Genomic DNA, 25,341 nt, shown 5'->3' on the forward strand with positions numbered 1-25,341 from the left:
AAAAGAATTGGCTTTGTGTCTTTTTTAGATGTATTTTCAGTTAAACAACAAATACTGATAGAGTACAATGTGTAAGGTGCCATGTCAAGGGCAATGCAGGACAAAAAGATACTATCTTTCTTTGGAACGAGAAAGTCTCTGATGTAGGAGATGGGCTTGATGACAAGAATGGAAAAAAAAGACCCTGCAATACCTGGTATTTATTTATTTACTTACTTACTTTTCTGTGTACAGACTTCATTTTTTTCATGATGATGATGATGATGATTTTATTTAAATTCAAGTTAGTTAACATACAGTGTGGTATTGGTTTCAGGAGTAGAATTTAGTGAATTAAGTGATTCATCACTTACCTAAGAACACCCGGTGCTTGTCCCAACAGGTGTCCTCCTTAATGCCCATCACCCATATAGCCCATCCCTGCAGCCACCTCCGCTGCAGCAACCCTTAGTTTGTTCTCTGCGATAACTGGATTTTAGTTTTATGTTGTTTTCACCGTGGTCCGGTTTCTTTCCCTGACGTCCAGCACGGTCTTCTTTCCCTATGTCTTTCCTCCATGTTTCATGGTTTCCGTCTCCATTTTCCGCCCACCCAGGTCAAGAACTATGCCCCCTGAGTTCTGTATTCATAAATACATGTCTTGGAAATTCGAATAGTCTCTAATTTTGTTTGCCAACATTCTATTTTTCTGAAAATTCCTTTAAGCATTTCTTCACATGCGCCAGTCCCTGGAAACCTAACCTTATGAACATACATCTCTGAACTTGACTTATTGTCCTCCAAAGAACGCATTGATGGGACAAGAATTGTCAATACGTAAGAGTCTACAACATTCAGTATTACTCCTCCCAGAAGGAGAGAGAGGTGAGAGCCAAGAGTGAAGCCACCAAAGCCACTGAGTCAATTCTCTTAAGAACAGCATGGAGAGTGGAGCATAAGCTATTCTTCCCCTTGCCCTGGGGGACAGGAGACCTCCAATTCTGCTGCGTCCTCTGGTGCTGTCATAACTGGCAGGCTGGAGTCACAGCTGGCTATAACATTTGCAGGACCCAGTGCAAAATGAAAATGCAGGACCCCTTGTTCATAATTGTTAAGAATTTGCAGACAGTGAGAGCACAGCATTAAAGCATTAAACTCAGCATGGGGCACTTCTGAGTGCAGGATACAGTGTGGCTGCACACATCTCATGGCTGTGAAGCCAACTGTGACTGCGGTAGTTGCCAGGGAAGTGGGCAGCGGGTGGGTAGCAGGAAAACAAAGCCCAGAAACATACGGTGAAGGATTTGGCAGGGGCATTTTGGAGTGAGAGAGGTGCAAGGGCAGTTGGCCATCTGAGGGGAAACATGGAGGGGAAGGGATAACGGGTTTTTGTTCATTTAAGTGTCACAATCTGCGTGTCTCCCTTCATGGTGTTCAAGAAATACGAGTGAGCGAACAGTTATTTTGAAAGAACGGTTTAGTCTCTAGGAGTCTGGTGTCATTCAGGGACTGAGACACTGGCGTCACAACTATAGACCCATTTCATAGCTACTAGTGAAGTCACTGGTTAAGGGATCACTGATACTTTTAGAGTACTGGTAGTCTGCATATTTATGATCTGTGAGAAAGAGAACATCATGCTTGACTTCCTTTCTTCCTTCCTCCAACAAATGTGAAGTCCTTCATTATCTTTGAATAAGGAGCTTCAATATTTTCACTGAACAATTGTTAAAAGTTAAGCAGCCAAAGGATTATTTGGTTAAGCAACCAAAGGATTATTTCTCCCACTTCAATTGCAAAGATCATAACGAATCTTATTTGTTCATAGCTGCTACCCTATATGTCACCTCACTCAGTAGAAGTTATGTTCAAGGAAAAGGTCTCTCCAGAGTCTTCTGGATCTGTTGGCCTCACTCCTATACAACCTTCCATCCATATCTGACTTCCATTTTTCTCTTTTCACTGTGGCTCCTATAGCCCCAGTTCCTATGCAATCAAATGTTCTTATATCATTGATTTCTTCCCAGAAAACTCCTTTGACCTCCATGCCTCGAGTAGTAGGTCACTTTTCACCAAAAAGATAGCTCATGCTGGGTTCTAAAATCACTTTTGTACTACCACTTTTTAATATCCTTGAAAACAGTTCCTTCTTCTTTAGATGCATACCACCTGCTATCACTCCTTGTCATTGGAAAGCACCTATTTCTGGTCACCCCCTCCCTTTTCAGGGGTCTCAAGATATTTAGCTGCCTTATCTTCCCACCAAGCTCATTCTAAAAATATCTAACCTTGAATCAATCCAACCACCCACCTCCACTCCTACACCTCCAATGCTAGACTACAGGAGAAAATAACACAAATGTTGGGATTATTGCCACCAGAAACATATGGTCTCCACCTCAGTTTAGGCTTCCAGTACTATTTGCCAGTTCCTTATATGTCCCGGGTGAATATTCTCTCCAAAACTTCACAAGATCTGTTGAAAATACTCTCCAATTTCCTCATGCCACCTGTGCTGATACTGACCTCTTTTCTCTTAGAAATTAGTCTCTTACCCCGTAGGGAAAAAAGTGCTCTTAGGTGTGGACTTTTTCCATTTCCTGCCCCTGTAGTATTTACAAGTCTATGTAATACATACAATAAGTCTACATACAATAATAATACAATAAGTCTATGAATGCATCCACCCTGTGGTAAACTGATTGCATCAGTGGCCCAAATTAATGGCCTCTCTTTTCCACACCCTTTGCCCTGCAACTTTGTAGTCCTCTCCCATTCTCACCCTGGGGTTGGCTCTGCGACTTTTCTGAAGGCTTGAAAAAGTTCTTGTGTGTCTCCACCTTCTTTTTTGGAGCCCTGTCTTAGTCTTCAGAAGAAGCCCAGCCTAGAACGATGAAAATACAGGTAGCAGCATTGACTTGTCTTAGCCAAGACCAGCCTTGTCCTGCCAGCCCTTAGTCAATCCCTCAGTCGACCACAGATATAATCTGAACAAGCCCTAAGACAAGATTTGCCAAATCTGGTCCAGTGGAACCACCTCACTGACCTGCAGACTTGTTAGAAATAATAAATGGTTTTGTTTTCAACGACTACGTTTCGGATGGTTTGTTATGCACAATAGCTAATACAAGACTCTGACTTCCCTCTCTCTGTTCTCAGAGGAAGAAGGGTACCTTCTTTTTTTAAGGCAAATTCCTACTTCTTGCCCTTTATCCCATTCTTGCCTGTATCCTTTCAGATCTCTTCCCTTCTGATCATATCTCTCTGTATTATATTTTCAATCTCTTGATCCGCTTTCACCTCTTTCCCTAATACATGAACATGTGTAAATCTCTCTAAAATAAAACAAACATACACACAAAAAATAAACCTGTGTGTTCAGCAAGTTACTAACCTATTCTGTCATTCTTTCCATTTGTATGTCCTGAAAGAAAAGTCTATACTTGTATATTTGTCTGGGTTCTCCAGAGAAAAAGAACTAGGCTGGAGACTCAGGGGAATGTTGCAGTTCAAGTCCAAAGACAGTCTGTTGGCAAAATTCCTTCTTGCTTAGGGGAGGTCAGTCTTTGTTCTATGAAGGCCCTCAACTGATTGGATGAGGCCCACCCGTATCATACAGGGCAATCTACTTTACTCAAAGTCTGCTGATTTACATGTTAATCTCATCCCAAATACATCTTCATGGAGAAATCAAGAAAAATGTTTGACCAAATATCAGGGCACCATAGTCTGGGCAGGTTAACACAAGAAATTAACTATCACAACTTGCTGTATCCATTCTTTGTGCTCACTAATTATTAACCCTTTTCAGTCATCTTATTAATATGCCCAACACATTTAATATGAATAAACACTCTTCTTTGTCCTTTTACTTCCTTTATAGCCCTCTCTCCTAGACTCCTTCCTATCTCTCTCTCTCTCTCTCTCTCTCTCTCTCTCTCTTTTTTTCTGTTTTTAGAAAGAAAGTGTATGTGACCAGGAGAGAGGAACAGAGGGAGAGAGAGAGAGAATCCCAAGCGGGCTCCCCATTCAGTGCGGAGCCAGATGTGGGGCTTGATCCCACGACCCTGGGATCATGACCTGAACTGAAATCGAGACTTGGATACCCAACTGAGCCACTCAGGCTCCCCCCTTTGCCTGCTTCTTAAATGACCCTTAGGGTTGTGCTGCCCAGACTGTCTGGATCTTTTTTTGTGCTAGTTGCTTTAACTACTATATTTTCCACTTAGCCCTCTTTTCTGAGTTTTGTGTATTCATTCATTTTTCCATTGAAGGTATTAATAGGGTTTATATTTTATTGAGTACTAAACACTAGAGGTTTGTGGCAACCTCTAAAAGGGCCCCCAAGATCCCTGCCTCCTGTTATTCACACCCTTGTGTGATCCTCTCACACAAGTTGAAGGAGATCCTCTCCCAGTTGAGTCTTGAATTGGCTGTAGCTCTGGTAGATATCTTTATTTCAGACTTGTGGGACACCCCCGAGTCAGAGGCACTCAGCTAAGGTGCACTTGGATTTTTGAGCCACAGGTAGCATGAGAAAATCTATTTTGTGTTTTTAAGCCATTTAAGTTTGGTGTAATTTGTTTTACAGCAATAGATAACTAATACAGGGTGACCCAGGATCCAAAGTCACTTAAGAAATAGCTCCTAAATGCAGTGATCCTCCAGACTATTAGCGGTGATTGAAAAGAAGCCATTATCACAGTACAATATGATAGGTGTTTTAGAAACATACAGAGAAGTGATGGGAGAACACAGAGAAGAGAATTTTTCAATTGTGCTTGAAGGCTAGTGGATTCACTCAGCAGATTTTATTTTGTCATTGAAGAAGGATGGTAAGTCATCTGAAGAAAATGAGCAGAAAAGGTGATAGGATGCTTGAGGAGAAAATTAATTTTTAGAACTTCTACCAGAAAGAATAATGAAGGATTTGGAAAAGAAATAAATAACAGAGTTGGAGGTTCGAGATCATGGACTTATACGACTTTCGATTAAGGTTGGGGGTTACTTATCAAATGGTCTTAGCAATATGGATACAAGATGAGAGAGACTGGTGGTTGAATTTGGGATTTCAGAGAAGATTAAACAGAAGAGCAAAAACCAAGGCATAAAAGCACTTGAGAAAAATAGTAAGACAATTTTTATAGTTCTGGCTCATGGAATTCAGGTTGAATAGGGAAAGAAAGACAACCAAAGCTCCTAAGAATTTGTAGGAAATACAGCTGATTCTGACCTCCTATCAATCACTAGGACTAAAGGAGTCAATAGTATTTGGCTTAGAGCCTAGGTCAGCCCTCCATTCTTGAGTTGGAGGAGACTTTTAGAAAGGAATGGTTACCCAGAAGGAGGGCCAGTTATGCTATCATGAAAAGAGTGAATGAATGCTTTATAACAGAGCCTAGTGGTTCCCTATGATAGTTTCCATTTCCTCCAGAGTATGAGAACCTCTAATTTTTAGGGAGCAGAATAACAACTGCATTTCCTCATTTCCCATAGCTAGAGATAGCCATGTAACTAATGAGCTGTTCAAAGAGATGTGGACAGAAGTGGTGTGTACAACTTCTGGATTCGGCCCTTGAAGGGAAGGGGATGGCATTCTCTTTCCCTTTTACTCCTTTTCTGCCAGCTGGAAAGTAGTTGTGGTGGAGAGCTTACTTGACCATGAGGAAGAGATTACATCCTAGGGAGGGTAAAGCAACAGAAGGAGCCCATAAATCCTAAATGATCTCATAGAGCCTCCATGATCCTACATGACAAACTACATTTTTTTAAGCCACTATGTGAACCAGACGAATGCCATCTTGGACAAATCCACCATGATGACCCCTCTGTGACCTGAAGCCTACCTGAGCACAGCCCCACCAACACCCCCAACACATTCTTTCTTTTTGTTAACCGCACCCTTAAGTACACCCTCAGGGCATAACGTCCCTGATCTGCTTTGGAGATATGACTATGGCACACACCTATTTTAAACTCTCCTCCTGTGTGGTCCCCAAGCAAGTACTCCCCAGCCTCTACATCTATAAAAGCAGATCTTATGGGAGGTAGTGTTGTGGAGATCTATTCTGCTTGCTGCCACCGAAGGAACGCTTCTGTCTGTAAGTCTCCTTAATAAACCATTTCTTGGTCTTACGGCCTCTTCGGTCTCTGAAGGTCATTCTGCATGTACCTCCCTTTTACAGAACGGCCACTTTTAATTTCAGTCAAAGGTGGCTGGACTTATTTCAACCAAATCAGATGTGTAGTACAAAAAATAACCTGGGAATACAAATGGTCATAGCAGAAGACAGAAAGTAGTAAGCAATAAACAGAGACAGAGGTAAACATTAGGGATGCAGAGAAGAATCCTGTCTACCCAGGCTGTGAGCTTTCAGAAGAGGTTAAAGTGTTTGATCAGTGACAGGTCCAGACTGTAGGTTGGTGGGGTGCAGGCCGGCGAATGCACCTCAGCAGCTGATTCTTCCAGACAGGGACACAGCAGTGGCTCCAGAAAGCATTGGTGATGGTAGCACAATGGTGGCAATCGGTCTCTGCATGAAATTAACCCAAGCAACATTTGAAGTTTGATATACTTATTTAAATTAATCATGGTTTGGGCTAATGCATCTTGATAATCATCATAGAAATGTAGAAATTTAGGAGTGGGGGTGCCTGGGTAGCTCAGTTGGTTGAAGGCCTGACTCTTGATTTCAGCTCAGGTCATGATCTCACTGTTCCAGCCTTGTGTTGGGCTCTGCACTGACAGTGTGGAGCCTGCTTGGGATTCTCTCTCTCTCTCTCTCTCTCTCTCTGTCTGCCTCTTACCCCTCGCGATCTCTCTCTCTGTCTCTCAAAATAAATAAATAAACATTAAAAAAAAACTTAGGGATGGAAAAAAAATCCTCGCAAATAGAAAAACCTGCTCTAATGCAGTTTAAAAAATAAGTTCCAGAGATGCTAAGTAAGTTTTGTACATAGTCAGTAGCACCCAGGCCTAATTCCCATGCCTTTGAGTGTTGAGAGTTTGTACTTAATTTGTAAAGAATCCCATCAAAGCTTTTTATTCCTCCAGCAAAATTAAAACCCCAGGTTGCTGTTGGCAATGCCCTCTTTTAATTTTCCATGAGCATACTCTGCATTAGCAAAGCACTTTTTAGCCTTTAGAATATTTTCACATATTTTCTCATATTATCCTGAGAATAATCCTGTGCAATCAAGTGACTGGAGGATTAGTAACATTTCCATTTTGCTGCTAAGGAAATTGAAGCTGAAAAGTCTCCAAAAGACCATCCCAGGATGAGGCGCTAGTAATTGGCGGAGGGAATTATTAGGCTCTCGCCAATCATTCACTGCTTTTCCTGTTATTTGTCCAGGCTTTCTCTTACTTTATGAAGCAAAACTAATGTGTGGCTCATGTACTTAGAGTTAAGTTAACTAAAGTGAAATAAAATTTAAAACTCAGCTCCTTCGTCACAGTAGTTACAAGAAGGGCTCAGTGGTCATGCCTGGCCAGCAGTTACTCTACAGGACAGCGCTGACAGAGAACATTTCAATCATATCAAAGAGATCTGTGGGACAGCCTAAAGGGGTGTCTCTTTTCCACCAAACCTCAACCTTGCCCTCAATCTGTGTATAATCCAAGCCTAAAGACTGGTCCTCAAACTCTTCCACCTTCCTGAAGGACACTTCAAAAGCGGTAATGCCGGTTTTAAAAGTGGCCCAGACTTGCTACGAAGGTGATGGTAATAAAAGTGCACGAGTCTTCCACCGACAGCACAGCAAGCGGGCGGTGAGAGGGGATGGCCACCCAGACGCGGAGGTGGATGGAGAGGCGGAGGGGCGGGGCTCAGCGCCGCGCTCAGGGGCGGGCGGCATCACGAGGCCGGGGCGGGGCCGCGAGGGGCGGGGCCGGGAGGCGGGGGAGCGAGGCGGCGAGCGCGCCAGCTTTGCCGTGCGTGCTCACGTGACAGGTCCGCGAGGCCCCGCTCGCGCAGTCGTCTGGACGAGCGAAGATGGCGGCGGAGAGGGAGCCTCCTCCGCTGGGGGACGGGAAGCCCACCGACTTTGAGGAGCTGGAAGACGGAGAAGACCTGTTCACCAGTACTGTGTCCACCCTAGAGGTGAGACCGCGTCGCCATGGGTGCTGCGCTCCGCTCCTGCCGCGCGTCTCACCTTTAGGTGCCTTTCCCCTGCCGGGACTTGTCCCTCCCCACCCCCCGGGTTTGCGGGGACCTGGTCGGGGCGACACCTGTGACGCGGGCCCGCCTCTGGTACCTGTCAGTGGGCTGGAGCGTGGCCTGGGCGGCTAGCCTCCCTCACGAGACCAGCCTGGCGGGCTGGGGTCGACCTGATCCTTTGAGGGGCCGGGACCGGCCCGAGCGTTGCAGCGCCCTTTCCCGGTTCAGCCGGCCTTCCTCGGTGTCATTTGCACCTCTTCTTCAAAGCCGAGGGTCTTGCCCTGAGTCCTGGTAAACCTTACCACCCTCCCGGGCGACCTCCGCAGCCCCCTTTGGAGAGGTGCTCGCTTTTCCTTTACCAAGGGAGGGTGTGCCCCTGGGAGGGGAGACCAGTGAACGGAGCGTTGAGTGGCCGTGGCTCTCCAGGGAGCTTGTGGATGCACTTTTCCCAGTCATGGCCCTTCATGGACTGCTAGTTCCCCTTGAGGGAGGTGCCTCTGTTGTGTATTGTTGAATGCACTTGACCGGTTTTGTCTTCTTTAGTTCTTAGACTTTTTAAGAATACGAGCGTTTATAAAATGCAAAGTTGAAGAGAGGGAGTAGTCCAGGAAAGTGCTGGTTTGGGTTTTCTGTTGTTTTTGTTTGTTTTATTTTTTTAAGTTGCCAGGAAGAAATAACCGGTCCTCACTCCCCTTTTCCTCTTTTCTCGCATGGTCAGCGATCTCTGAAGTTGAGTGTTCCTGTTTTTGTCAGAGGAAACACTGTTAACTCTAATTGGCCTCCTAGATCCATTTCAGGTTTGAATTGCTTTGCATTTAAATGAAGTCACCCACACTTCATAGCCCAGTTTTAAGTGTGTGAGTGTGTGTGTGTGTGTGTATTAAAATGTAAGCAAATTGCCCAGAGGTTTGTTTACCTTAGGCTGTACTTCTTTATAAAGTGCTTTTGTAAGCTTTCTTGGCTCGTGCAACTCTACACCAAATCAATTGGAAATTACTGTAAAATGTCCATTATCTAAAACTCAGCTGAAACTTGGAACTTCCGGGAACCGTTTTCATCACTGACCATACTCTGCAAGTTGTATATACAGGTTCCCAGCCAAATCCCACCTCCCCTTAGATTATATGCTTCTTGAGGCTGGGGATAGTGCCTTGATCATCTTTGTGTTCCTCACAAAATCTTGAACATTTGCATTTAGTAAATGTTTGCTGGATTTAGTGTCAAAACCAGTATCTCCTAAGAATTAGTAAAAATTGCCTAGCAAAACAGATGAACCTTTGAGTTTATCTTTTTAACCCTTTATACGTACCATGTAGCTGGCTTAAAATGTATTGAGAGTTAGTGTCTATGCTGAATTCTAAGACCTGTATTTCCTTTGAGGACTATGAAGGTTTTCCACCAGCTAGGATCAAAACAAACTACTGACCTAGTGTGAACTAGAATTCTGTGAACGCTAAGCGTTCTGTTTAATTGAGGCTTTTCAGAGTTGAGTAGCAGGAGCTGTAAATTTCTATTTCCCATTTGGATGGGACTTTTAAATAAGGTATTTGACTTTTTCAATAAAAGTCTACAGAAGTTCGAGTATGAATAAATTTATCTTGGTTGGTGCAATGTGAAAGTTGTAAAGTTGGGTTTGATTTTTAATCTAAACCCCTTATGTTATATAGACTCATTCAGGTTATTAGTTTTAAGGTAATATAACAGATTTGTAAAATCCTAATCTTCCTTGCTTTCCAAACTGTTATGGGGGGGATGGATCTATAGCAGTGTTTTTTAGTATACCTAAGCTGCTCTGAAGGAATGTTCTTTCTCAGCCCTCCACTTTTATTTTCAAAAGTGCTTCTCAAACCTGAGAGTGTAGGGGAGACCATAGGGTTCTTGTTTGAAATGTAGATGCCTTCTCCTCACTGGAATCTGCGTGTTGAATGCTCAAGATCTTCAAACTTTATACATAACTTACCTAGGGAGATATATATACACATATATGTATAATTTATTGTCAAATTGGTTTCCGTACAACACCCAATGCTCATCCCAACAGGTGCCCTCCTCAATGCCCATCACCCACTTAGGGATCTTGTTATAGTGCAAATTATGGTTCTGTAGGGCTGGGATAAGGCCATTATTATGCATTTTTAACACATTCCTCCTGGCATTGCTTCTGGTCCATAGACAATAATAAGTTGCAAAGCCTCAGATGATTGTGATGCAGATCATCTACTTCGAATAGTTAACCTAAACTGTAAGTTGAAAGTCAGATTTACAGATAAATGTATTTTAATTAAAGAAAAAGTAAGCATTTAAAAATTTATATTATTTCTGTAGAAACTTTTTAAATTGATTGAAATTTATAGAAGTGGAAATCAAATTATAGACATTTTCGATGACAGTAAGCTTGTAATGACCGTACAATTTGGTGTATGATATTAGTCTATTTTTAACACAGTATTGGATTCCTTTCCTTTCACAATTAAGAACAGTCCCATAAAGCCAAATTCAGTAAATGAAGCATATTTAAAAATTACAGTGTTTCTGTTGTGTTGTGACTATGAAACAAGAAATTGGTGGAAGCTGGCATGGGGGCAGAAAATAGAATGAGAAGGGGAAAACATCTAGTGAAGGCTTTTTGGTACCAGAGAGCAAGGCTTTAAATTGTTTACGAATATTGCTTTTTCCTTAAATGATACAACCCTAAGCTTAAAAGGTGCTTCCCATAAAGAATCATGGAGAAATAAGACGACACCTTTAAAAAAAAAAGTCAGGAAATATATGCCTTTTCTCTATTTTATACAGCTATATTGAAGTATAATTCATATACCATACACTTCACTCATTTAATGTGTACAATTTAATGGTTTTTACTATATTCACAGATATGTGCATCCATCACCACAGTTAGTTTTAGAACATGTTCATCACCTCAAAAAGAAACTCTATGGTTTTCAGCTATATCACTCCTTGCCCCCATTCCCCAAATCTCTTTAAACAACCACTAATTAAATTTTTGTCTCTATAAACTGTTCTGGATTTCTGTGAATGAAATCATATGATATGTATTTTTTCATGACTGGCTTATTTCACTTAACATAATGTTTTCACAGTCTGTACTTCATTCCTTTATGGAATTGAATGAAATGGAATAATCCATTGTGTGGGTATACTACATTTTGTTTATCCATTCATCAGTTGATGGACATAGGGGTTGTTTCCACGTTCAGGTTGTTGTTAATGCTGCAGTAGATATTTGTACAAGTAGAATTACTGGGTCTTAGGTTATCTTCATATTTAATCGTTTGAATAATTGCCAGACTGGTTTCCCAAAGTGGCTGCGCCATTTTACATTTCCACCAGCCATGTATGAGGGTACCAGTTTCTCCACAGCCTCACCAACACCCGTTATTATGACTTTTTTTTCCATTCTGTTTATCTTAATGGTTGTTAAATGCTATTTTTGTGTGGTTTGATTGAATTGTTTTTGGTGACTAAAGATGTTGCAGATCTTTTCATGTGTTTGTTGGCCATTTGTATATCTTTGGAGGAATGTCTCTTCAGATCCTTTGCTCATTTTTTAATTGAGTTGACTTTTACTGAGTTATAACAATTATTTATATATTCTAGATAGAAGTTCCTTATTAGATACATAATTTGCAGATGTTTTCTCCCACTTTCTTTGGTGTCTTGTCATGTTCTTGATGGTGTCCTTCTAAACACATTTTTTAAAAATTTGATGAAGTAAAATTTATTTTAAAAATTTTGTTTCTCATGCTTTTCACTGTCGTATCTAAGAATCCCCTGCCAAAGCTAAGGTCATGAAGATGACCATGTGTGTTTTCTTCTAAGAATTTTATAGTTTTGGCTCCTTTAAGTCCTTGATCCGTTTTGAGTTAATTTTTGTATATGTAATGAGGTAGGGTCCACCTTTGTTCTTTTCCATTTGGCAATTTAGTTGTCCCAGCACCATTTGTTGAAAAGATTATTCTTTCCCCCTATGAATGATAATTGGCACCCTTGTTGAAAATGACTTGACCATAGGTGCTCACACCTGGTTCTCAGACTAACCTCAGTCTAAATTTAGGTCAGTTAAAGTTAAGAAGAAGACGATAGTTTGCCCATGATAGGGATTATAGAGCATTTCAAATGAAATTTCCAGATGGCAGGCTCACAGGTCTTAAAATTCCTTTTCTCTAACCCCATGCTGCTCTAAGTGTTTGGAAGACATCCTACTTGGTTGACTTCAGCAAATACTTGGGTATTTACCCTCTCCCGTACTATACGGATCATCATCAGAGTGTAAATATCAGCAACTACTGCAAATCTTTGAGGACAGAAAATCTCCAGTGGAGAAGAAGGAGGTGTGCAGAAAACTCTGATACAGATTGTGATTTTATGGTCTGAAAACAACCAGTTTTCCCTGAAAGTACCACTGAAACATAGGGAGATTTTTATTCCTATCAGTGTTCCTGACACATAGTAGATGAACACTAAATGCTTCTCTTGGCTGGGAAAAGCTCATTGAAGAGGTAATATTTAAGAGAGACCTCAAAGGGGTAATGAAACTTCCAAGTGGGAGAATAGCAAGGGTCTCTTGAGGGTCAGTCCATATTCTAAGGAACCATAAAAAATTCAGAGTGGCTGAATAGAGGATGTTACAAGTTTACTATGTGGTGAAATTGTGAAGGACTTTGGAGTAGGTGGGTGAGAGCTATGAAAAATTATTATGGCAGTAACTTGATTATCTAGGAGGATTAATGTACTAGCAGTCTGAGGGATAAATTTGAGTGGGACGTATTGATAAGTCGATGAGTTGGAAGCTTTTTTTTTTTTAATTTTTTTTTTCAACGTTTATTTATTTTTGGGACAGAGAGAGACAGAGCATGAACGGGCGAGGGGCAGAGAGAGAGGGAGACACAGAATCGGAAACAGGCTCCAGGCTCTGAGCCATCAGCCCAGAGCCTGACGTGGGGCTCGAACTCAAGGACCGCGAGATCGTGACCTGGCTGAAGTCGGACGCTTAACCGACTGCGCCACCCAGGCGCCCCAAGGGAAGCTTTTTTAAGTTTGGGGTTGAAGACCTGAAAAAGGAAAGCAAGTGCAAATAATAAAGGAGAAAAGGAAATTAATGCAACAGTAGATGAAAAGTTAGACATCTAAAGACTTACATTGTCTCCCTCTCTTCAGGCGATTCTTAGACAAAGGAATTACAAGTTTTATTTGGGGCTACATTACAGCAATTAAGAGAACATCAAGCAGCTAGAGATTCCCATGGGCTAGAAATGTTGTTTTGGGAATGTGTCATAAACTTACTGAATGATTATATTAAACGAGGCTGGACATCTAGTCCCTGCCCTAAGGAGTGAGTGTATAAACCATCAAAAGTCACTGTAATAAACCCAGCTCTGTGAACAAATGCCTGCAATACCAGATGTTACATGTGTAATTGAAATATGTATGTGCTACAAAATAGTATAGAAGACTAGAGTGACTTAATTACATAGAAATGATCTTTGAGATCTTGAAAATGGTTGGAATTATCAAAAGAAAAGAGTATGACAAGGGACTGTTGACAAAGACCTGCTCAATTGGTATGTCTTGTACCTATGCAACAGGTAGTAGCAGTATATGTTTTCTTCTGTTTTCTGATCTCCAGGTAGGCCTCCAATTTTAAATGTACTAATTTTTCTGAAAATTTCTTTATGAATTACGTGTGTGTCAGAGCAAAAACATTTTGCAATCAGGTATTTTAAGGGGTGAGCACTGAAAATTATTAGATTTATGAGCAGCCTGACTCTAGTTGACCACTTTCCCTTAAAGCTATTAAAGTGAGAGATTTTAGAATGAATGGTTTTTAGTGTCTGTTAAAAAAATGTTATTATACGAAGTTGCTTGAGGCAGAGTTGCTCACTTTGTTGTGCTTTTTTTCTTAAAAAGAATGAAATTTGCCTTTACTGTTAATTTTACAAATACCCACTTTCCTATGAAGTTGAACTGTTGTTTGTTTTTCCTGTGATGATAGTTTTTACTAGAGGCAAAATTTACCTCAATTTTATTCAAATTTTATACCTCAAAGTTTATTCAATTTAGTAAAGTGCATTACCACCTCACTCAGGATAGAGACCACTTCCATCACCTAAAAAAATTCTCTCACATAGTTAACCCCTTCCCACTCCCAGTCTCTGGCAACCAGTGATGTCTTCTGTCTAGTTTTGTCTTTTTTTTCGGAATGTCATATAGATTGAATCATACAGTATGAAATTTGGAGTCTAGCTTCTTTAATTTAGTATCAAGTGTGAGACTCAGAGATGTTGCAGAGATCAGTAGTTCAGTCCTTTTTATTTCTGAATTTAATATTCCATTGCATGTATGTCTCACAGTTGATTGTTGTTGAAAGACAGTTGTGTCTTTCACAGCTTCTTTCAACTGTGTCTTTCCAGCTTCTGGCATTAATGAGTAAAGCCAATATAAACATTGATGTGCAAGTTTTTGTATGAACATAGTGTTCATTTCTTTTGGGTAATACTTAAGGATTGCCGGTTGTATGGTAATTATGTTTTGACTTTGTAAGAAACTGCCGTACTTTCTGCCACAACGGTTTAAGGGAGGTGAAGTCATTTGCTTTTAGTCCCCTGAGTTAATGACTGTAGTAATAATGTAATTCAAGACGATATCCGTTAGGGCAGTGTTCGCTGAGTCTGAAAATTGTTAATCTATGGTTTCATTAAAACAGAAGCATGATGTTTCAATATAAAAGCATGTCAGTGTATTTCCTGGTGTCATAAAAGTTATTTTAATACAGAAATTTTATCCTTATTCCAAGAGTCACATTTTATATGTATTACTGAGTGTTGGAATCTTGACAGCTAGCCCCAGGGAAACTTTTGTGCAGCTAGATTTGTCTGTTTTCATCTGTGGTCAAGTTTCTATTCATTTCATCTTTGAAATCTTATAAAATTATAGAAGAGTCAAAGGAGGGAAGGCAGGGAGGGAAGGGAAGGGAAAGAAAGCAAAGAAAGAAACTGTCAAGCTCTTTCCAAAGTAGATCTATCATTAATTACATTCCCATAGCAGTGAATGAGAATATGAGTTGTTCCACATCCTGTCTGCATTTATTAGTATCAGTTTTTCTTTTAGGTAGTGCTGAGCTTGAGACTGGCTTCTGTCGGCTTGAAAGAAGTGATTGTTAAATTTTCAGGGATTTGTAAGCTGGTTATTAAACACAGCCATTGTTAAAATTAAGTTATACAAACATATTTAAATGAATTATATTAAAAATTATGGTAATAAGTATTCAAAACTTGTCACTTCCTAATTTCATTACTACTTTTTATTATTTTTATGCTCTTGAGGTCATATGTCTATTGTATTTTATGGTGCAAAGTACGTATCTTCTCAAGTCCTTTCAGGGAGGGGTAAGCAGCCACAGCAGGCACATTTATACCACACATCAGCAAAAGCTATAAATCAGTTTTCTCCCCCAAAGACCTGGTTGCTAAGCATTAATCAGCACACTAGAGATTTTTAGCCATTCTAACAGGTTTCTACCACTACCCCATTGTAATTTTAATATACAGTCTCTAATAGTGCTTTTGAGTGTCTTTTTATGTGCATATTCACTGTCTGAAAATTATCTTTAGCGATGTCCTTCCTTTCACATCTTTTGCCCTTTTAAAAATTTGGATTTCCTTATTGAGTTTTGAGAATTCTTCATGTATTCTAATTATGCATCCTTTGCCAGATAAATGTTTTGCAAATATTTTTTCCTACTCTGGCTTGTCTTTTTATGCTATTAACATTAGCTTCCACAGAGCAAAAGTTTATTATTTTGGTGAAGTTCAGGTTAGTTCTTTTGTTGTTGTTGATAGTACTTGGTACGTCACATAAGATATCCTTTCCTAACGCTAACCCAAGGCGACAAAGGTTTTACTTATGTTGCCTTCTAGAAGTTTTGTAATTTTTCTTTTACATTTTGGTGTAACGGGATTCATTATGAATTAATTTTCATGTGAGTTGAAGTGTCTAGTTTTTTGCATATAGATATCTAGTTGTTACAGCACCATTTATTGGAAGATAATCATATTGTTAAGGTTTGTTTTGTGGCTGAAAATACGGTCTTTTGTGGTAAATATTATGTTTGCCCTTCAAAAGGATGTATGTAGTCAGATGTTGATGGCTGGAGTGTTCTATAATTGTTGGTCACGTTGGTTCATTTTATTTTTCAAAATATACAACATCACCAGTGAATCCCACATGCTTTAGGCTAAGTTAAAGAAGCTAGGCTTAAAAAGTTTCTTGATGAGTTGTCTTTGCATCTTTGTCAAAGATCAGTTGAGCATATATATGTATATATATGTGTATGTCTATTTCTGGACTCCAGTCTTTGTCACTGTTTATTGACTCTCCTTTTGCCAATTGTATGCTGTCTTACTGTAACTAAGTCTTGAAATTAGCGAATGTGAATCCACTGACTTCTTTCAAAATTGTTTTGGTTGTTTGCCTTTTTTTGCCTTTCCATATAATTTTAAAAGCAACTTTTGACTTCTACCAAATAGGTCACCTGAGATTTTAATTGGGATTGTGATGAATCCATAGATTAGTTTGGGGAGAATTAACATATTAACAGTATTGAACATTTAAGCATAAATGTACTATTTCTATTTATTTAGGTTTATTTGATTTTTTCCATCAGTGTTTGTAGTTTTCAGCATACCAATCTAGTACATGTTGTGTGAGTTTTATACCTGTTTTGTGGTTTCTTTTACATTTGCTCATTGGTGGCGTGTTGACCCTCTATCCAGCAAATGTGCTAAACACTCATTAGTTTTAGTGGCTTTTTTCTAGAGTCCTTGGGATTTTCATGTACATAATCATGCTATGATTAGAGTTTTATTTCTTTGTTTCCAATGTTTACGCCTTAATGTAATAACTAAGATTATCGGCATAATTTTGAATAGAAGTGGTAAAGTGGATATCATTTTCCTTTTTGTGAACTTAGAAGAAAAATATTCTTTCTCTCAAATATGTTATCTGTTAAGTTTTTCTTGTAGGTGTCCTTCATCAGGTTAAAGAAATTCTATTTATTTTCTGAAATTTTGTACTCATGAATGGATGCTGGTTTTGGCAAATTCTTTTTTTGCATTTAATAAGTTAATCATGTAGTTTTCTTCTTAGGTTAATGATGACATGGATTATGTTGATTGATTTTTTTAAAACATTGAATAAACCTTGCATTCCTGGGATAAGCCCCGAAGTCATAAATGTGCTTACCCTTTTTATATGTTGCTGCATTCAGTTTGATAGCATGTGTTTCGGCTATTGTATCTGTCATGCTAGATATTTGTATAGTATTTTCTTTTACTTACAATGACTTTGTTTGATTTTCGTACCAGAAATGCTGGTCTCATTAAAGGAATTGGAGAATGTTTATTTCTCTAATATATTCTTGAAGAGGTTGTATGGATTAATCTTCTATCTTCTTTAAAGGTTGCTAGAACTCACTAGTGAAGTCACCTGAGCATGTAGTTTTGTTTTTGGAAGACTTTTAACTTCAAATTCATTATCTTTAGTAGATGCAGGACTGTTTCTTCTTGTTGAGCTTCTGTAGTATGTGTCTTTCAAGGAGTTTGTTCATTCAGTCTAGGTTGTGAAATAGGCATAAGGTTTTTCATAATACTCTTATTTTCCTGTGACAATGTCTGTGGGGTCTCTTGGTGATGCCTTTGCCTTTTCATTCCTAATATTCGTAACTTATGTCTTCTGTTTATTCATGTATTTTTTTGTTCATTTATTTTAATCTCTCTAGAGCATATCTTGGGATCTTTTCAACGAATCATCTTTTTTTTTTGCTTTCTTGATTTTTTTTTTTTTTCTATTGTTGGTAGAGGCTTCGATCATTGACTTGAAATTTGGTTGGTTTTTTTGGGTGTTTTGTTTTTTGGGTGTTTTGGTTTTTTTTGAGTATTAGTAGTTAGCTATATATTTCTTTGTAAGCAGTGCTTTAGCTGCATCCCACAAATTTTGTTACTGTGTTTTGTTTTTATTCAATTTAAACTCTTCTCTACTTACCCTGGTGACTTACTCTTTGACTTCTGGATTATTTAGACATGTGTTAATTTCCCAAATTAGGGAATTTTCTCAGTAGCTTTCTATTATTTCTAGTTTAATTTGATTATGGTCAGAGAATGTTTTATGATTTTAGTTCTTTTAAATTTGTTAAGGTTTGTCTTATGGCCTAGAATATGGTCTGTTATGGTGAATATTTTGTGTGCGCTTGAAAAGAATGTATATAATCTAATGTTACTGTTGGAGTGTTCTTTAAATGTTAAGTCAAGTTGGCTAAAGTATTTTCCAGCTCTCCTCTATGTTGCCTTATTACATACCTGTTCTATCCATTGCTGAGAGAAGAGTGCTGTAGTCTCCCAATATAATTGTAGACTTAAAATTTTTAATTTATAGTTTCAGTTCAGTTTTTTCTTCATATTGAAGCTTTATTGTTAGACACATAGACATTTAGTATTGTTATGACTTTTTGGTAAATTGATGATCATTTTATCGTATCATCCCCTCTTTATTGCTGATAATACTTTATTGCTGATAATACTACACTTGATCTTAGCCAAAAGGCTGAGAATCGATTGCTGATAATACTTCTTATTCAAAGTTTACTTTATCTGATGTTAATGTGGCACTCTGTCTCTGTTTTGATTGTTTGCATGATATATTTTTTCCATTCTTTTACTGTTAACTTACCTATTGTCTTTAAGTTACTTTTTTTTGTAAGGAGTATATTGTTGTGTATTGCTATTTTTATATCCAGTCTAGCTATCTCTGTCCTATAATTGGTGTGTGTATTTATTTATTTATTTATTTATTTATTTTTTAATTTTTTTTCAACGTTTTATTTATTTTTGGGACAGAGAGAGACAGAGTATGAACGGGGGAGGGGCAGAGAGAGAGGGAGACACAGAGTCGGAAACAGGCTCCAGGCTCGGAGCCATCAGCCCAGAGCCTGACGCGGGGCTCGAACTCACGGACCGCGAGATCGTGACCTGGCTGAAGTCGAACGCTTAACCGACTGCGCCACCCAGGCGCCCCTAATTGGTGTATTTAATGTAATTATTGGTGTGGTTGGATTAGGTCTGTTTGTTTTCTGTTTTTCCCTCTGTTTCTACCTATGTTTCTCCCTTTCTCCTTTCTTTTGTATTATCTTAATGCTTGTAAGTATTTAATTTTAATTTATCTACTGGATTTTTTGCTTTATCTCCCCTTCCTCTAAGTATATAAATATACTTATATACATATGTATGTAGAATACATATATACATATATGTGTATCTACATATATTTATAAAGAAGGCAGTTGCTATAGATAGGGATTACAAAATACATACCTAATGATTTATAGTCCAATTAGAGTTAATGTTATACTTATAAAAATAAAATGCAGATTCTTATGACCATTTACCCCCCTTTATATTAATTTTCACATGTATTATGTCTCTATACATTAAAAACCTTACCAGTGTTTTAAGTTTTGCTTTCATAGTCATACACATTTTAAATAACTTAAGAGAAGGAAAATGGTCTATTATATTTCTCTAGTTAGTTACTACTTCTGTAATTCTTACTGTGTTCTTGAAGTTCCAAGTCTTTGTTATTCATATCTGGTATCTTTGGGCTGAAGATTGTCTTTAAGGCCCTCCCCATTTTTTAGATTTATTTATTTCTTTTTTAAGAACTGGCCTGGTGATGGTAGATCCCTATAGTTTTCTTTCATTTGACAGTATCTTTATTCCAACTTTGTTCCTGAAGAATATTTTTGCTGGATATGGAATTATGTTTACAATTCTTTTTTTTTTTTTTTTTAACGTTTATTTATTATTGAGAGACAGAAGCAGAGCATGAGCATGGGAGGGGCCGAGAGATGGGGAGACCTAGGATCCGAAGCAGGCTCCAGGCTCTGAGCTGTCAGCACAGAGCTCAATGCAGGGCTCGAACTCACAAACCCAGAGATCATGACCTGAGCTGAAGTCGGAGACACTTCACCAACTGAGCCACCCAGGCCCCCCGGTTTCCCGCGCCCCCCGCCCCCCCCCCCCCCCAGCGCTGTGAAGACACTGTGCCACTGTCATGGTTTTTTTGATGAGAAATATGAAGTCTTTGTAATTGTATCCCTAAATGGAAATTTTTTCTTTAGCTGCTTCAAGTTGTTGTTTTTTTGTTTGTTTTAAGTAGACTTTACACTCAGCACAGAGCCCAGTGCGGGGCTTGAACTCATGACCTGAAATGAAGACCTGAGCTCAGATCAAGAGTTGGACACCTAACCTAACCAGCTGAGCTACCCAGGCACCCTTCAAGTTTTTTTATTTTTAATCTTTGGTTTTCAGCCACTTTTTAGGATGTGGCTGGGTATGGTTTTCTCTGAAGCTGTCCTCTTAGAGTTAGCTTGTTCTCAAATCTGTAAATTTATGTCTTTGAACAAATTTGTGAAGCTTTCAGCCATCATTTCTTGAAATATTTTTGTGCACTTCTTTTTGGGATTTCAGTGACATGAATGTTTGACTTTTTAATATTGTTTCACAGGTCCCTGAGGTTCTGCTTTCTTTTTTTCCCCATTTTTTCTCTTTTATTCAGATTGGTTATTTTCTAATGATCTGTCTTCATGTTTACTGGTTTTTTTCCTGTCAAGAACTGTATAAAGTCTGAAATTTTATCATCCTTGTAAGCTAACACATTAACTTGTTTTATGGTTGATGGAAGAAGACTTGATGAAGTACCTTTTTTTTTTTTAGTGTTTTTAAAATTTATTTTTGAGAGAGAGAGAGAATGGGACAGAGTGTGAGCAGGGGAGGGACAGAGAGAGAGGGAGACACAGAATCCAAAGCAGGCTCCAGGCTCTGAGCTGTCAGCAGAGCCTGATTCCTGGCCGGAACCTGTGAACTGCAAAATCATGACCTGAGCCAAAGTCAGAAGCAAGTCAGAGGCTCAATCCGACTGAGCCACCCAGGCGCCACCCCCTTGATTAAGCACTTTTACTCCAAGCATAGCAGACAGCATGAGTATCATGTTTGGGACAATTTCCCTTGCCTTTTTTTTGACAGGGTGGCGTGATGGGGTGTAGGGGGGGGTTGTGGGGGGAGTGGAGGTTGATACTGTACCTGCCTTTGATCTGTGTCACAGCTGAAGAACTTGAGATTAGAGAACCCAAATCATTTATAATAGGCAGTAAGTGTGCCTGTTCTTTGCTCTAGAGGGGACATTGTATTATACCAGACAGTAAACAAATCTAGTCTTTGGAAAAGACACAGATTACCTTTTTTTTTCCAAGGCTGTTTCCCAGAAACATTGCCATCTATTAGAGTTGTAGCTGCCTGCATTGTCACACTCTTTTGCTCAACTTGGGCCACCCTTGCAGAAAAGCAATGAAAGAAAAGAGAGAAAATACTGATGAAGATTTCTGGGTCCCCTTTTCCCAGTTCAGCTGGTTACACAAGTAAACTTTTTTCTTGGGGTTTTAGATGCCAATGCTCTCAGCACTGCTGCCTTCATGCACTTAAGCATCTGGGTCTGGCCTCAGGTCAGGGCCAAGAGAGACAACGGGGTAGGGATCCGAAGAAAAGGAAAAGAATTTTGCACCTACATTCTCTTGATAGCAGGGACCCTGGTGTTATAGTCAGAAAATAAGAGTTTTCTTGGCATCATTGCTGTTCACACTGCTAGTATGGTTCTGCAGTTGGAGCCATTCTCAGGAAAAGTTAAAAGAGAAAAGAACGGGGGGAAAACCCATAAAATTCACCCTCACATTTTTGTCTCTTTCCCCAGTCTACCTGCCATTAGTTACTTGAAGTCTTTGTGCATTGTACTCTATCCAGAGATTTTAGTGTTAATCAGTGGGAGAGAAAGGGGTCTAGGGGGCTTCTTTAATGTTACTTGGGATCTTAAACACTACTTTTTAATTGAAGAGATACTAGCAACAGCCTTGGAACTTATTATAGAAATGTTCAGCACGCTACTAGGTGATGATGTAGCGAGAAAAAATAAACATTTATGAAAAATGTTGAGATCTCTACAATTGCGTATCTTGGAGAACTAGTTCTGATCACCCAGAACATGTGCTCCCGGCAAAGAAATCATCAACGTTCCATCAGGTCCTCATTCACTGGCCGCTGTCTCCATACTCCTGTTCATCGCGTGGAGAGGCAGGGGCAAAAATAAGTCCTCACTCAGCCTTTAGTGAGTGACAGCTCCAGTTTAGTGTACAAGTTATATATAGGACCTTAGTGCTCATGTCTTGCTCAATACAAGAATATCTTAGTTTTAACGAATATTGTCTGGAAGCTGAATCGTGTATAGGTGCCTACTATTCTCACATATTGGCATACTATAAACATCTTTAGTGCCAGTGTGCTTCATTTTTTTAAATAGACTTTATTTGCTACAACAGTTTTAAGATCACAACAAAATGGAGTGGAAGGTACAGAGGTTCCCCATATACTGCCCCTACACATGCATTATCCCTCATTGTCTGCATTCCCAACCACAGTGGTGTGGTATGGTGTGTTTGTTAGAATAGCGGAGTCTGCATTGTGGCATGGTAATCACCTAAAGTTTATAGTTGATGGTGTTTTACATGTTGTGGGTTTAGACAAGTGTGTAATGACACGATATGTATCCACCCTAATAGTGTCGTGTAGTTTAACTGTCCACAAATCCTGTGTACTCTGCCTCTTCATCCTTCCTTCCCTCCTAACCTCCTGTCTTTATAGTTTTGCATTTTCCAGAGTATTCCATAGTTGGGATGATAGGATATATAATCTTTTTAGACTGGATTCTTTCACTTAGTAATATGCATTTAAGTTTTCTCTGTGTCTTTTCATGGCTAGATAGCTCATTTCCTTTTAGTGCTGAATAACATTCCATTGACTGGAAGGAAGCATCAGTTTACTTAACCCTTTAACCTCCTGAAGGACATCTTGATTGCTTCCAAATTTTGACAGTTATGAATAAAAGCTACTCTAAACATCATGTGCATAAGTTTCCAGGTCCTCTGGATAAATACTAAAGAAAGCAATTGCTGGACTGTATGATAAGAATATGTTTAGTTTTGTCAGAAACTGCCAAACTGTCTTCCAAAGTGGCTGGACCATTTTACAGTCCCACCAGCAGTGAGCGTGAGAGTTCCTGTTGCTCCACACCATTGCCAGTATTTGGTGTTGTCAGACTTACAGATTTTTGAGCACTCTAATAAGTGTTTACATATACCAGCATGAGGCATAGTGGTATCTCATTGTTGTTTTAATTTGCATTTTCCTGATGATATGTGATTTGGGACATCTTTTCATATGCCTGTTTGTTAGATGCATATTTGGTAAGGCGTCTGTTAAGGTTTTGTCCCACTTTTAAATTGGGTTGACCATTGTCTTATTGTTAAGTTTTCATACTCCTTTGTGTATTTTGGATAGCAGTACTTTATCAGATATGTCTTGCAAATTTTTCTCCCAGTCTGTGGCTTGTTTTTTATCCTCTTGACAGTATCTTGCAAAGGAAGTTTTAATTTAAGATTTTTTAGTGTTTATTTTTGGAGAGAGAGAGAGTGAGAGAGACAGAGCATGGGCGCACATGAACAGGGGAAGGACAGAGAGAGAGGGAGATGCAGAATCCAAATCAGGCTCCAGGCTCCTAGCTTTCAGCACAGAGCCTGACTTGAACTCATGAACTTGAACAGAGCCTCATGAACTCATGAACCGTGAGGTCGTGACGTGAGCCAAAGTTGGTTGCTTAACCGACTGAGCCACCCAGGTGCCCCTAGTTTAAGTTTTTAAAGTTTATTTATTTTGAGAGAGAGAGAGCATGAGCAGGGGAGGGGAGACAGAATCCCAAGCAGGCTTCGTGCTGTTAGCGCAGAGCCTGACGTGGGGTTGGGGGGGGGGTGGTTAATCTCACGGGACAGTGAGATCATGACCTCTCAGTGGAAATGAAGTGTCAGATGCTTAGCTGACTGAGCCACCCAGTTGCCCTAAAGGAAGTTTTAATTTTAATGAAGTTTGTCTTATCCATTCTTTCTTTTGTAAATTTTATCTATGTTTGTATTTATTTATATAGGCTTTATGCCCAGTGCAGAGCCTAATGCAGGGCTTGAACTCAGGACTCTGAGATCAAAGCCTGAGTTGAGATCACTCAACCAACTGAGCCGCCTGTCTTATCAATTCTTTCTTTAATGGCATATGCCTTTAAAGGCTATTGCCTTTTGTTATTGTATCTAAAAACTCACTGCCAAATCCAAGATCGCCTAGATTTTCTCCTGTTACCTTCTAGGAATTTTATACTTTTGTGCTTTACAATTAGGTATATGACTCATTTTGAGTTGACTTTTGTGTAGGGTGTAAGGCCTATGTGTAGATTCATATTTTTACATATGAATGTTTAGTTATGCCAACACTATATGTTGAAGAAACTATTTTTTTTCTCTCTTGCATTACCTTTGTTCCTTTGTCAAAGATCAGTTGGCTGTATATATGTGGATCTATTTTGGGACTTTTCTGTTTCATTCATCTCTTCTTTCATCAATATCTCATTGTGTTGAGTACAATAAGCTCAAAGTCAGGTAGCTTCAGTCCTCCAATTTTGTTCTTCTTCAGTATTTTTTTTAGCTATTCTGGGTCTTTTGTCTCTCTATATAAACTTTAGTATCATTTTACTGATAATCCACAAAGTAACCTGCTGGAAATTTGACTGGGATTGCATCAGATTTATATGTCAAGTTGGGAAGAACTGACATCTTGAAATTATTTAGTGTTCCTATTCATGAATATGGAATGTCTCCATTTATATAACTCTTCTTTGAGTTCATTCATCATAGTTTTGGAGTTTTCCTCATATAGGTCTTGTACATATTTTATTAGATTTATACATAAGTTTTGGGTGGGTGCTAATGTAAATAGTATTGTTTTTATTTTATTTTTTTAATATTTATTTTGAAAGAAAGTATGTGTATGAGTGGAGGAGGGGGGAGAGAGAGAATCCCAAGTGGGCTGTGTACCGTCAGGGCAGAATCCAGTGTGGGGCTTGATCTCACATACCATGAGATCATTACCTGAGCTGAAACCAAGAGTCAGACACTTAACTAACTGAGCCACCCAGGCTTAGTAGTATTGTTCCTTTCCTTCCCTTTCCCTTTCCCTTTCCCTTTCCCTTTCCCTTTCCCTTTCCC

At 39.2% G+C, this 25,341-nt stretch overlaps 1 protein-coding gene across 2 annotated transcripts in view; it reads left to right on the forward strand.

Moving 5' to 3' along the window:
- The first annotated feature begins 7,925 nt into the window (after positions 1 to 7,925).
- The window catches only part of SNX2 (sorting nexin 2), a 56,551-nt gene continuing 39,135 nt past the window's right edge, over positions 7,926 to 25,341 (forward strand). The window contains exon 1 of one of the 2 annotated variants that reach the window (XM_040444330.1): positions 7,926 to 8,081. In XM_040444330.1, coding sequence (XP_040300264.1) covers positions 7,974 to 8,081 — 108 coding nt within the window. In that variant the 5' untranslated portion in view covers positions 7,926 to 7,973. The remainder of the gene's footprint in view (positions 8,082 to 25,341) is intronic. The other variant, XM_040444331.1, reaches the window with a different exon arrangement.

This window comes from Herpailurus yagouaroundi, unplaced genomic scaffold (genome assembly GCF_014898765.1).
Source record: "Herpailurus yagouaroundi ecotype Mexico unplaced genomic scaffold, PumYag 192, whole genome shotgun sequence".
Classification (NCBI taxonomy): domain Eukaryota; kingdom Metazoa; phylum Chordata; class Mammalia; order Carnivora; family Felidae; genus Herpailurus; species Herpailurus yagouaroundi.